This window comes from Mesoplodon bidens (assembly GCF_964165515.1).
Source record: "Mesoplodon bidens genome assembly, chromosome: 1".
Classification (NCBI taxonomy): Eukaryota; Metazoa; Chordata; class Mammalia; order Artiodactyla; family Ziphiidae; genus Mesoplodon; species Mesoplodon bidens.
This window is the reverse complement of record NC_138176.1, coordinates 213,352,253-213,364,311: the sequence shown is the minus strand read 5'-3', so window position 1 is coordinate 213,364,311 and position 12,059 is coordinate 213,352,253. Positions and strand designations below refer to the sequence as shown.

Below are 12,059 nucleotides of genomic sequence, written 5' to 3'. Positions count from 1 at the left end.
GTTCATATTTGCTTGTATATGATAGGTATCTCTGAAGATGCACAGAACGTGGTAACATGGGTAGCCTCCATGGAGTGGAGCTAGGTACCTGGGGGACAGGGTTCCCAGGAGTGACCCTTTTCACTGTAAACTTTACTTATTGAATTGTTAACTATCCAAAAGTGATAAAATTAACTGAATAAAATATTTCAGCAAACAACAAAATTTATAATAAAATGGTGATGAGGTATTTGGGAAAGAAAGTTGTATCACTTGGGGTTCACCAAAAAACAACCAGTAGGATATACATGAATTAGACTTATTTCAAGGGACTGGTTACCTGATTTTGGAAATTGGCAAGCCCCAAATCTGCAGGGCAGGCCAGAAGCCTGGAAAACCTCAGGCAGGAGCTGAGGCTGCAGTCCACAGGGAGAATTTCTTCCCCGTGGAAACCTCAGTTTTGCTCTTGAGGCCTTTCAACTGCTTGAATGAGCCCCACCCATGTTATGGAGCATAACCTCTTTTATATAAATTCAGGGGGTTGTAGATGTTATTAAGCACATCTCTGAAATACCTTCATAGCAGCGTCAAGATGAATTCTTTCTCAAGAAGGCTCTTGCTTTATTTTACGTGGCTGTCCACTAGCCAGGCCTACTTGAAATGTCCACAGACTGGGCTCTTCTGTTAGTACAAAATAAGTTACAGAAGTTGAGGTTTAATGGTTTAAAAAAGAGCACACATACTATGTCTATTGAATTTGATTTAAAAACTGGGATTGTGATAGTTGTATTTTTACTTCAGTGTTCTGACAACTTACTGGATTTTACAAATTCCAAGTCTGTGATAGGAAATAAATTTTAAAAGAAAAAAAATCTGGCCCTTTTCCACAGGTAATTTAAGGAGCTCTGCTCGACGTCATGCCCAGACAGCCTGAATCGTGGTGAGCAGAGTGTAGGCTCAACGTGGCTGGGAAGACGTTGGCAAAACTACAAGTTTGCTGCAGTTGACCTGAAGTAGCAGTAGAGGAGGGAAGTAGAATTTATGTTCACCCTGTAATAATTCTCTTGCTCTCTGCCTGAAACAGGGACTCAATGTAACTCCCTGACCTGCATCCCAAGTGTGAGTGAGAGGGAAGGACCAAAGAACCCAGTCTCCCGAGTGCCCTGTGGCTGGAAGAGAGGGCTGTGGCCTGCTGAGTGTCCTCCTGTCCAGTGGCCCAGGAATAGGGACGGGTTTCCCTCCGAGGCAGTAACAGCCATCTTGCCGTTGAGCGGGGCGCTCCCCTGGTCCAGAGGCAGCAGTGCTCCCGCGGGGCAAGATTTTCCCGGGGTTGGGGGGATTCTGAGAATAACTGCTAATCCTTCGGCTGTGTCTTGAGGTACTTTATGATGAGCACATACTGTTAGTGACAGAGCTTGACACAGCTATTCTCCCAAACAACCCCACTCCGATTTGGCACAAATCATCCTCCCTCGTCCTAGGGCCCTTCCCTGAGATCTCTCGGGGTGAAGTCATGATCACTTTTCAGGGCTGCTGAGAGCAGGTAAAGCATCGGGTAGTACTAATTGCACGGTGTATGTTAGATCGCCCTTTTCATGTCAAGGCCCTCCAAAAAATGGCTTTATCCCAGCTGAAGCCCACTCCATCATATAGCTTTGTGTGCCTCACTTGCACTATTTATCGTATTTACTTCTATACATCATCATGGCTGTATTTCTTACCTTTTCCATATTCAACTGAAAACTCCTTGAGGACCGGGACTATTTCTTCAGCTCTGAATCTTTCAATCCTTTGCAGCTCATAGTCTAACCAAAGTGGACTCTTCATTGCTATTTATGATATTAATTGGTTATATTTCTTTTAAATTACAGTTATTAAAAACACTTTAATAGCAAAATATTACAGGAACAGCAAAATCATGCTGTTTTTAATAAACATAACCAAAGAATGTAAATAAACATGACATATTTTACAAAAAATAAAAACAACGTTACCTACACAACACCCTTGGATCTAAGAAAACAAAACTGTACGTCTCAGTGAAGATTTATGTCTTAACTCCTTACTTTGCAAACTTGACACAATACATTTTAACTTGACATTTGCTTTATTGCGTATGATACAAACATTACAAAATACATTAAAACCTTGTTGAAACATACAAAAATTTAATTTCTGAGTCCTAGATGTTTAAATAACAGAAGAAGCGTATTCAACAAGGTAGCCCTTTGGACTGCAAGAGCAGCGTCATATCATAGCTTTGCTCCACAACCTTTTTGTTTGGGTTCTTCCTCCACTTTTGTCCCCCTTCAAACTTCAGTCTAAAAAAGCAGTATTAATAAAGATAATAGAAGGGGTTAAAATCTGTTTAGGTGCTCTGGATGCCAGTATCTCATCCCCCTATTTCAATCCCCTTGTTCTGGCTTGAAAACGCTGTGTAGCAAACACAGCATTACCCTTTGCATGTGGATTTAGTGTTACTCCCTCAATAGACAAAAGAAGTTGCTCTTGAATAAGGCGTAGGGTGCTCCGTGCAGTGTAAGGTACGTCTTTCTTCTCTTGGGCCAATACCTCCCTCTCACTCTGGGGAAGGGATTGTTATAACACACTCTGCTTGAAAAGTTTCTTTCAGTCTGTTTGAGAAGTGTTGGATGAAGATAACTTAGTGCTTTCAAGTGCTCTATTGTTATAATTGTGATAATTATTATTAAACTACAAGTTACTACTTTATCACTCTTCTTAATTTATGTTTTCTCACTCTTTAAAGCATTTCCCCAAAAGTGACTAAAAGAGATGCTTTTTTTACGATTGTACCTTCCATTATCCTTATCCTCTTACCCAATAGCCCATAGGAGATTTAGTTCTCACAGGTTTATCATTAGAGGGGGAGAAAGGGCCCTGTAGATATCTGAGCCTTTTACAAAGAGAAAATAAATACTACAAACATTTTCCATTTTAGTTTTGGAAATTGTTTTGTTTTTTGTATAAAGGGGAAAAAAAGTAAAAACAACACTGCTGCTCTGCCCCCATCTTGGACATTTGCTATCTCAATACACTTTCTGAAAAGCAGTCTAAACCTCGGGCTACATATATAGCTGTTTCCTTCCTGGATAATAGCACAACCTGGAAGTCAGATGTGTTGACCCTGGTGCAGAGTGGGACTTTGGGTAACTAATGTCAACCAGCTTGGGGACAATGAGGGAAAACAAAAACCATCTCCCGTCGCGTGTTCTAAGATCGAGCACACCTGGTCGCAGGGGTTCATCCGTCTCCATCAGAGCGAGGAGCCTTCGGTGTTCTCAGGGACATGGCAGGATCTTGAAGGACAGCAGTTTTCTGTGAGTCAGCAAATGTGGTGTCGTCTGAAAGGTCCAAATCCGCATCTGCTTTCGATTTGTTTCTACAGAAAAATCCTTAGCTTTCATCTGAAACCTGCTGTGGATCACATCAGGAACATTCCACCCTGCTCCTGGGTCAGGGCATCCCTCATCGAGGAAGGTCTGTCTATTTAAAGATGAATGACCGAGATCGGATTGTGCCTTCCCCTTGATCAAGCTGTTTTCTTATTTGAGACTGCAAGAAAGCACACCCACGTGTATTTATTATTGAGCAACTTTAAGATAACAAACTTCGGCTTTTAACAAATATTAAATAAGAAATGCTGACTAGTAAGAAAACCGTGCAACTACAAATTAATTATCATGGCCCCTCCTCCCCAAGTTTTATTCTGGTTTTCTGTATTTTTCTCAGGAGACTATACTGTAAAGTGGTTGCTAAAACATGCACAAATTGGGAACTGGCCTAATACTTTCAGTAATCCAAAAAGTGCAATACTATTCAACGAATCAAAATGAAGATATAGATCTAAATTTATTGATTTGGAAAGATGTTCATGATATATTGTTAATGGAGTGAGCAAGTAAAGAACACTACAGAATGATTAAATTTTGTTCTTAATATTTATTTGCAGAGGGAGAAGTCTGAAAGGATGTGCATTTGATATATTTTTACTTTAAATTTTCTATAATGATTGTGTCACTTGCATAGTTACAAAATAGAAGAAATAAAAAATGATTCATATTTGAGCAAAAGCTTCATATGGCAGAGTATTTCCCCACTGAATATCAAATACATTGGAACTGTCTCAGAATGAGTGGTATATTGCTTTGGATCTCAAACCGAAAAGATAACCAAAAGCAAAAATCCCAGTATTTAGAAAGGAATATTCAATAAGATTGTATATATCAGCTAATTTCATTTAAAAAATTCGGAATAATTGTCTATAGTTGAAAACATGAAGGGTTTCAAGATGGTATTTATAGGAAATTTGAGAAAGCTTTAAGGACAAGTTCTTGGCTAACAACTCACTAACTTGCAAACACACAAAAAATGCATGAGACTAGTACACTTTTTTTGGCCGCACCATGCAGCATGCGGGATCTTAGTTCCCCAACCAGGGATTGAACCCGTGCCCCCTGCAGTGGAAGCACGGAGTCCTAACCACTGGACCGCCAGGGAAGTCCCGAGACTAGTATAGTAAATTCTTATAAGCCCTTTGTCTTCCTCCTGGGAGGTACATAGAAAGCAGATAAATTAACACACCTTTTGTCCTTGACTGGCGCAAAGTAACGCTTACACTGGACATTAAGCTAAGTCTCTCTGGCAAGCCTCCTTCTCTGACAAAATAAAAGGATTTTCTACTATAGAAATATGTCCGCTTTCCTCTGTCTGGCCTCTGGTCCCACATGTCCTCCTCCAGGCAAACTTGGACCAGCCCACACACTTAAAGGAAGCCTGATAGACACCAGGGTGCGAGGCTAGGCTCTGGGGCTGAGACCCCAGTGCATCTTCGTTCTTTTTCTTTTACTCCTTTCTCCATCCCTTCCACATCCCAGAAGAATGAACAGACTCTTCCGTAAGCCTGCAAATAGACCTCCCGTCCGTTCTCGGGGGTTGTCCGACACTTTCAATAGAAATATGTTTGAAATCATCAACATGTGATTTCTGAGTACTAGGTATCCAGAGACATGAATAACTCACCAGCTTCCAGCGTAATATCTTGATCCACTCGTCAGCTTCTACTCCTGTCTTTGCACAGAGATAAAATGTCCTGAACGGAAATACTAAGCTGATAAGACAAAAGAAAGAATGTAAGACACTCCAGATAGTTGGTTGAACATCTATTAGTTGAGCACTAATTAGAGTATTCCAAGGGGAAAAAGAATTGACAAAGAACCTGGGTGAGAACTTGAGGAGTTGGTATATATGGAGCTAGTCCTGCCAGCAAACGCAGAAATGTTGAGGCTGCAGATTCATATTAGTCTTACAGGCCAGATTTGTATTTTCTAATGAGAGTCCAAAGAAAAAAACCAGATCCAGGTCACCCCCAGATCATTTTATTGTTCATGTCTTAGACTGAATACACATGTGTTTATTCAGCTGATCTGTTAAATGACTCAGAACTTGTGCTATGATTCAAAGAACAAGCAAGACAGATAAGAGTTTGTTGAAGGAGCTCATTTGTGTTAGCTGACTTCAGCGAGGATGACCCGGCCCTCTGTGGATGAAGGCAGTTTTAACTTTTCAGGGCAGGAAAAGGAGACAATAAATCTCTTCAACTATTTATTTTGCCCACTTCTGGCCATGAGTTAATCTTTGCTGAAGGGAAGATAAACTTGCCTACTGGCATGAAAGACTGTTCTAGGAATAGAGTTAACTCCTCCTTTGACTGTCTCTGGCTATAGAGTCAAAATCGTCAGACTTATATCTCGCCCACACCTCCTGTCCTTAGAGTTGAGATGCCAAACACTAAAAATCTTTTTGTCCTTTTTGTGAAAAAGGAAAAAAAAAAAAAAAAAGCCTTGGACTTCCCTGGTGGCGCAGTGGTTAAGAATCCGCCTGCCAATGCAGGGGACACCGGTTTGATCCTTGGTAGGGGAAGATCCGATATGCCGCAGAGCAACTAAGCCCATGCGTCACAACTACTGAGCCTGCACTATAGAGCCCGTGAGCCATAACTACTGAGCCCGCGAACCACAACTACTGAGGCTGCGTGCCACAGCTACTAGAGCCCGAGCACCTAGAACCCGTGCTCCGCAAGAGAAGCCACCTCAGTGAGAAGCCCGCACACCGCAACCAAGAGCAGCCTCCGCTCCACGCAACTAGAGAAAAGCCCACGCACAGCAACAAAGACCCAATGCAGCCAAAAATTAAAAATTAATTTTAAAAAAAGCCTTAAAGTGAAATCAGAAGGGTTTCTATATCCTAAAACCAAAGCAGCACATCTGGTTATACCAGTAATTAATGTTGAATAGACAAGAGGTAAGTCCCTGTGTATAAAAGGTAAACCCTGACGTGAGGTCCGGTTGGGCAGTGAGTAGAGAGAGGAGGAGGTGGGGGGAGGTGTGATATTGTGTACAGAACCAATTGCTGGAATTGTCATTGTTTGGTCCTCCCTGGGAAGGACATGATTAATTGCCTGTTAATACAGATAATTTTGCCTTTCTTCTTGCTAACAGAACCCCAGGTGATAAATTATAATTAGTCAGAGCCACTTATGATCATACTATACTGTTTTCTAGCTTCCTCTGCTGCTGGTGATGGCCATGGGACTCAGTCTTGGCCAATGAGATGAGGAACAATCTGATAGAAGAGTTTCTGGGAAAATGTCTGCTTTCCTGATACAAAGGGCAGACCTGGCTAATACCATCCCAGCATCTTTCTTTATGGCTTTCATGAAAATGTGAGGCCTCCAGTTAGAGTAGCTCTCTTGGACCCTGAAGTAGTAAGCATGAGGAAAAGACCAAGAGAATTGTCGAGACATTGCACCTGACTTTGTCAAGGTAGCTGCCTATCTCCCAATTACTTGTTATATGAGAAATATAAACCCCTGTTAATTCATATGGTACCTTTATGTGAATTTTAAAAAGATTTCCATTATTAGTTGATACTATACAAGCATTAATTAATAATAGTTAATGTTAATTTTCTTAGGTGTGACAATGGTATTGTAGTTCTATAGGTGATTTTTTTTTTCCTTAGGAGATGCAAATTTAAGTATTCAGGGATAAAGTGCCATGATGTCTGCAACTTACTTTCAACTAGTTCAGGGGAAAAAAAGTGAATAGATAAAGCAAAAATGGCAAAATATTAATGATTGATGCATCTAGGTGAAGGGTCTATGGGCATATAAGTCTTTCAGTTTTTGTATGTTTGAAAACTTTAAAATAAAAGTTGGTGGGAAATAAGACACTCTTTTCTCAAGATACTTTACTTCTCCCAGTTAGAAAATTGTCATGATATACTGATTGTGACAGAACAAAACACTTCTGTGCAGCTGCCAGAATTGTCATCATTATACAAATCACTCATTGTTGGAGTCAACAAAGTTGTAATTGAAATTGAATAAAACACCTCAAAGGAATAAAAGCTGTCTAAGATGTGAATGGCATCCTACTTGTGCAGTGTACAACCTAAGCAATTATACCCAGGAGATTTTCCTACTTGTTTAAGTCACTTTAAATGAGGTATTATGTCACACTCGGCTGAAAGCCCTTCTGACATACATGCCCTGTGTGACGGTTAAACCCACCTGCCTCAGATCAGAACATTTGTACACATTAAGACATACAATTTTTTATTCTTCTGCTAAACTGTCTGGCAAGAAGGCTTTTAAAAACATTTACTTTATAAAACAACTTACCAAAAACAGTTCACCCTTTCCTGTGAATAATCAAATTGTACAGCCGAACATTCTCTTAAATCTAGGCTCCGAATTGGTTCTGGTGACTTAAAAAAATAAAAGGGCAAACCATGTCATCATAAGAGCACAACATACAAATCTGTACATCACTTGTTCCCCTAACAAGTCTCCACTATGAGCGACTGTCAACTTTCCTTGCACTACGGGGACTGATTATAGAAAACCTTCCTAAGGGAAGTCACATGCTCATCTGGGGATTGGCTTTTCATGAAACTGGACATTAGGAAGAGATTTTCTTTGTCAATTTAAATTTGGTGGAGATGAATTTTTAACACGTGGAAGGGAGTCATATTTGTCTCCCATGTTTTTAAACATCCACCTACTCAGAAATTTTGTGTAGGAGAGATGAGAAGAGATGAAATAATTTTAAATTTGTTTAATGAAATCGGCATGAGAAATGGACATATTTTTAATAAAGGGGGACACTGCTGCAAGAGACAGTTAATACTGTGGCAAGAGAACAATTCCATTGCCTTAGACGGAGGAAATGATGTCCCCTGTGAGCTAGAGGTTAGCCAGCCTGAGAGAGCCGTGTCTGGGATACACATCTCGTCTTTGCAAAAGAACACTGCTCATATCAGGAATCAAGAATTCACATCTCCAGTCGTTTATAGGATGTTTCAGGTGCTCATAAGAAAATTTCAGGGATTTTGAAGGCAGACATTTCATCTACAGGGCTTTTTTTTTTTTTTTTTAACATCATTATTGGAGTATAATTGCTTTACAGTGTTGTGTTATTTTCTGGTGTATAACAAAGTGAATCAGCTCTACATATACATTTATCCCCATTTCTCCTCCCTCTTGCATCTCCCTCCCACCCTCCTTATCCCACCCCTCTAGGTGGTCACAAAGCACTGAGCTGATCTCCCTGTGCTATGCGGCTGCTTCCCACTAGCTACCTATTTTACATTTGGTAGTGTATACATGTCCATGCCACTCTCTCACTTCATCCCAGCTTACCCTTCCCCCTCCCCGTGTCCATTCTCTACATCTGCCTCTTTATTCCTGTCCTGCCCCTAGGTTCTTCAGAACCACTTTTTTTTTTCTTTAGATTCCATATATATGTGTTAGCATACAGTATTTGTTTTTCTCTTTCTGACTTACTTCACTCTGACAGACTCTAGGTCTATCCACCTCACTACAAATAACTGAATTTCATTTCTTTCTATGGCTGAGTAATATTCCATTGTGTATATGTGCCACATCTTCTTTATCCATTCATTTGTCGACGGACACTTAGGTTGCTTCCATGTCCTGGCTAATGTATATAGAGCTGCAATGAACATTGTGGTACATGACTCTTTTTGAATTATGGTTTTCTCAGGGTATATGCCCAGCAGTGGGATTGCTGGGTCGTATGGTAGTTCTATTTGTAGTTTTTTAACGAACCTCCATAGTGATACAGGGCTCATTTTTAAAGGGAAAATATATAACCATGTTTCTCACCATCTGGTCTTTGAAGTATTTTAGTTCATTCCTGTGCAAAGTGAACCACCTCGTTTTCCAGGTCTGAAAAAAAAAAAAATTAAAACATGTAGGTTTTGAATACAGGGCCACAATATTTGAACTAGATAATTTCCTTTTGTTGTAAAAATACCTAAAAGATTAGATACAATAAAATATTCTTGCGGTGTTGTTTCTGAGGGAAAAACTTTCAAAATAAAACTTAAAATTTTAAAGTTTCAAAAATTCAAATGATTCCATGCATTAAGCTCACAACGAAGGCAAAGATATCAACCTTTTTCAACAAGTAAAAAGAAATAACCTATCATAAACATTCAAGGTGATTTATAACAAACTGCTGAAATTTCCATCTTAATAAGACTTAATAATCTTAATAAAACTCCATAATAAAAATAGATATCATTGTTCAGCACCTACTGAGGGCTACATACTATCCTTGGAGGTTTATATACATTATAGCCAATCCCCATACATTGCCAAATATTGGGTTGGCCAAAAAGTTCGTTCGGAGTTTTCTACTATGGAAAAAACCCGAACGAACTTTTTGGCCAACCCATTATTATTATTATTGTTTTACAAATAAGCAGATTGAGGTTTAGGAAGCTCAACCTCATGCTATTCTAAACCTTGCCTAAGAATTCCATGACATTGGTGGAAAAACAGTTGTTACCCACTGCCTCTTTCTTATGTACTAACAGAACACTAATGATGTTGGGTGGCAATGTTCCCAGTTAAAAGAAGTAACTGGATTTAAACATAATGCTATGAACATGAATACTTCCTCTCCTTAGGGAGCATCCAGTCCAGTAGGGACACAAATAACTAAATACTTAGGTTAAATTCAAGCAGGCCAGTATCCTTGAGAGGTTAAGTGTCCTGACTCTTAAAATGGGAAAGAACAGACACATTCCAGGAAGGTCTTCCTGGCACGTGAAAATGAAATAGAGTAACTTCAAAGGTACAATCACATAAATAGAGGATACCCCCCCCAACTAGTAAAGTCCTACATTTTGTTTTCTTTGGGATTTTATAATATAGTTACATTCATGTCGGTGACGGGTTTTGGGGGGCCTACTGTTAGGTAAACATTTCATCCAATTTTGACTTCTTTTTTGTCAAAAAATCTTAAAAAGCCAAGATATGTGCTAGAGTTAGCTTGCTACGTTCACCCTCAATCATTGCATCAAAAGGATTATATGTTTTCTTGGGTAGTAAATGTAGGCTATTCTCATACATTTGGCTTTGCCAAAGAATAGTCAAGTCATTTTCCAGAATTTTGACTAATATTGGCCATAAAGATAAACTCTGGAAACAGGTAAATATTATAACTGGGTCAAAATAAGTAGGTTCTGCTTTTTAAAAAGTCAAAATGAGGGTTGAGCCCCCATGACGTGCTCTCTTTCTTTGTGGCTGGCAGCAACGTGCTTCCTTACCTTGACGAGGCCCCCCTGTTTGGTGAGGTAACCTTCTTTGGTGCCCAGCTGAAAAAAGAACGAAACAAGTGAAGCCCAGAACTATCACAGCTTTATTTTTGTCTTTCTATTTCTGCCCTATTTTAAAATGAAACACAAGTTTGCCTTTGATCTTTAAGTAATTGCCTCTCAGTTTTCATCTAGGCACTTGAAAATCCTCCCTGTGTTGTGAGAGGCTGTCTTCAGACCAGATCATCTGGCGTGATTCTGTAGCAACAGGCAACAATGGACAGATTCTCCTCTAACACGAGTTCGCAGTTTGCAAACCATCAGCCACATCATACCACTCATAAAAGTCGGCATTGGGCAAACTGTGTGTGTGCATCCTATCTGCTTGCATTGTTGGTGGGGTGTTATGCACATAAATATGTCCACACACACTGACATGGGGTCAGTACCTGGGAAACTCTGGATTAAGAAGGATTTTAATCCTTCAAAGAAGGATTTCTGTACCTCCCGGAGTCTGTTTTATGCTAATATGCTTCATGAATTGTAAAGAAGGAACATTAGAAATTGCTAATATGCTTCATGAATTGTAAAGAAGGAACATTAGAAATAGCATTTTCAACATTTATTTTATCATGTAATTCTCCTTTAAACCCCCTTTTAATTTTTTTGCAGACCGCCTCTTGAGAGCTATAGTCCATGGAACAGATTTTCATGAGTGCAGATTTATTTACACTGGATTCATCCAAAAGGGATTTGAAGTGAGAATGAGTCATTCCTTTTAACTCACTCATCATTAATTCCAGAGTAACAACAACATTACACACTTAGCTGGCACCTACAAAATGTAAGGAATGGTGGGGAACTGTGTGAATAGAAATTTGCATAAAACCAGGACCCTCAGATGAAAAATATTCTAAGTTCATAAATTTCCAAAGAAATTAAATTCCTGGGAAGATGTTATGTTCTAATATAATGTCATAATATATCTTATATTAGTAAGAAAAAAATGAATAAAAACTGGGAAATGACTTGTTGATGTCAATGTTTTTTTCCTGGGAGTTTCTAGAGTATGTTTCCCTGAGGTGAATTCTCCCTACCAAATAAAAAGAGGAACAACAAAGAGAGTGAAAACTAGAAATAATATATGACCACTTCCTCTACAGTTCTATGGCATTTAAGTAAGGATGAACTTCCCAGGCGTTCATTTAAATAATGCTAAATAATATTGGTGAATTTGATATCAAATAATCAGCTTGATTTATTTTGACACTAAAAAAAATTGAACTGACTGAATTGAGTTTGGGTATTATATTATGGAAATAGAAAAAAAATTAACATTTTGGATGGTTGAGTCTGCAGAGGCAAAATAATTAAGGGTAAATTGTTTCATAGAAGACTCTGATAGAATTATTTACTAAAATCTTACTAAGGGA

At 39.1% G+C, this 12,059-nt stretch overlaps 1 protein-coding gene across 3 annotated transcripts in view; it reads right to left on the bottom strand.

Moving 5' to 3' along the window:
* The window catches only part of DAPP1 (dual adaptor of phosphotyrosine and 3-phosphoinositides 1), a 505,976-nt gene that overhangs the window by 441,473 nt on the left and 52,444 nt on the right, over positions 1-12,059 (bottom strand). The window contains exons 5-9 of one of the 3 annotated variants that reach the window (XR_014015093.1): positions 10,639-10,686; positions 9,188-9,250; positions 7,682-7,767; positions 5,020-5,107; positions 868-3,552 (exon numbers count right to left, since the gene is read on the bottom strand). Coding sequence is in view for 1 of the 3 variants with exons in the window: in XM_081224652.1 (XP_081080778.1) it covers positions 3,484-3,552; positions 5,020-5,107; positions 7,682-7,767; positions 9,188-9,250; positions 10,639-10,686 (354 nt within the window). In the remaining 2 variants the exon portion in view is untranslated. Of the gene's footprint in view, positions 1-867; positions 3,553-5,019; positions 5,108-7,681; positions 7,768-9,187; positions 9,251-10,638; positions 10,687-12,059 lie in introns of those variants that run through there. The other 2 variants (XR_014015094.1, XM_081224652.1) reach the window with 2 other exon arrangements.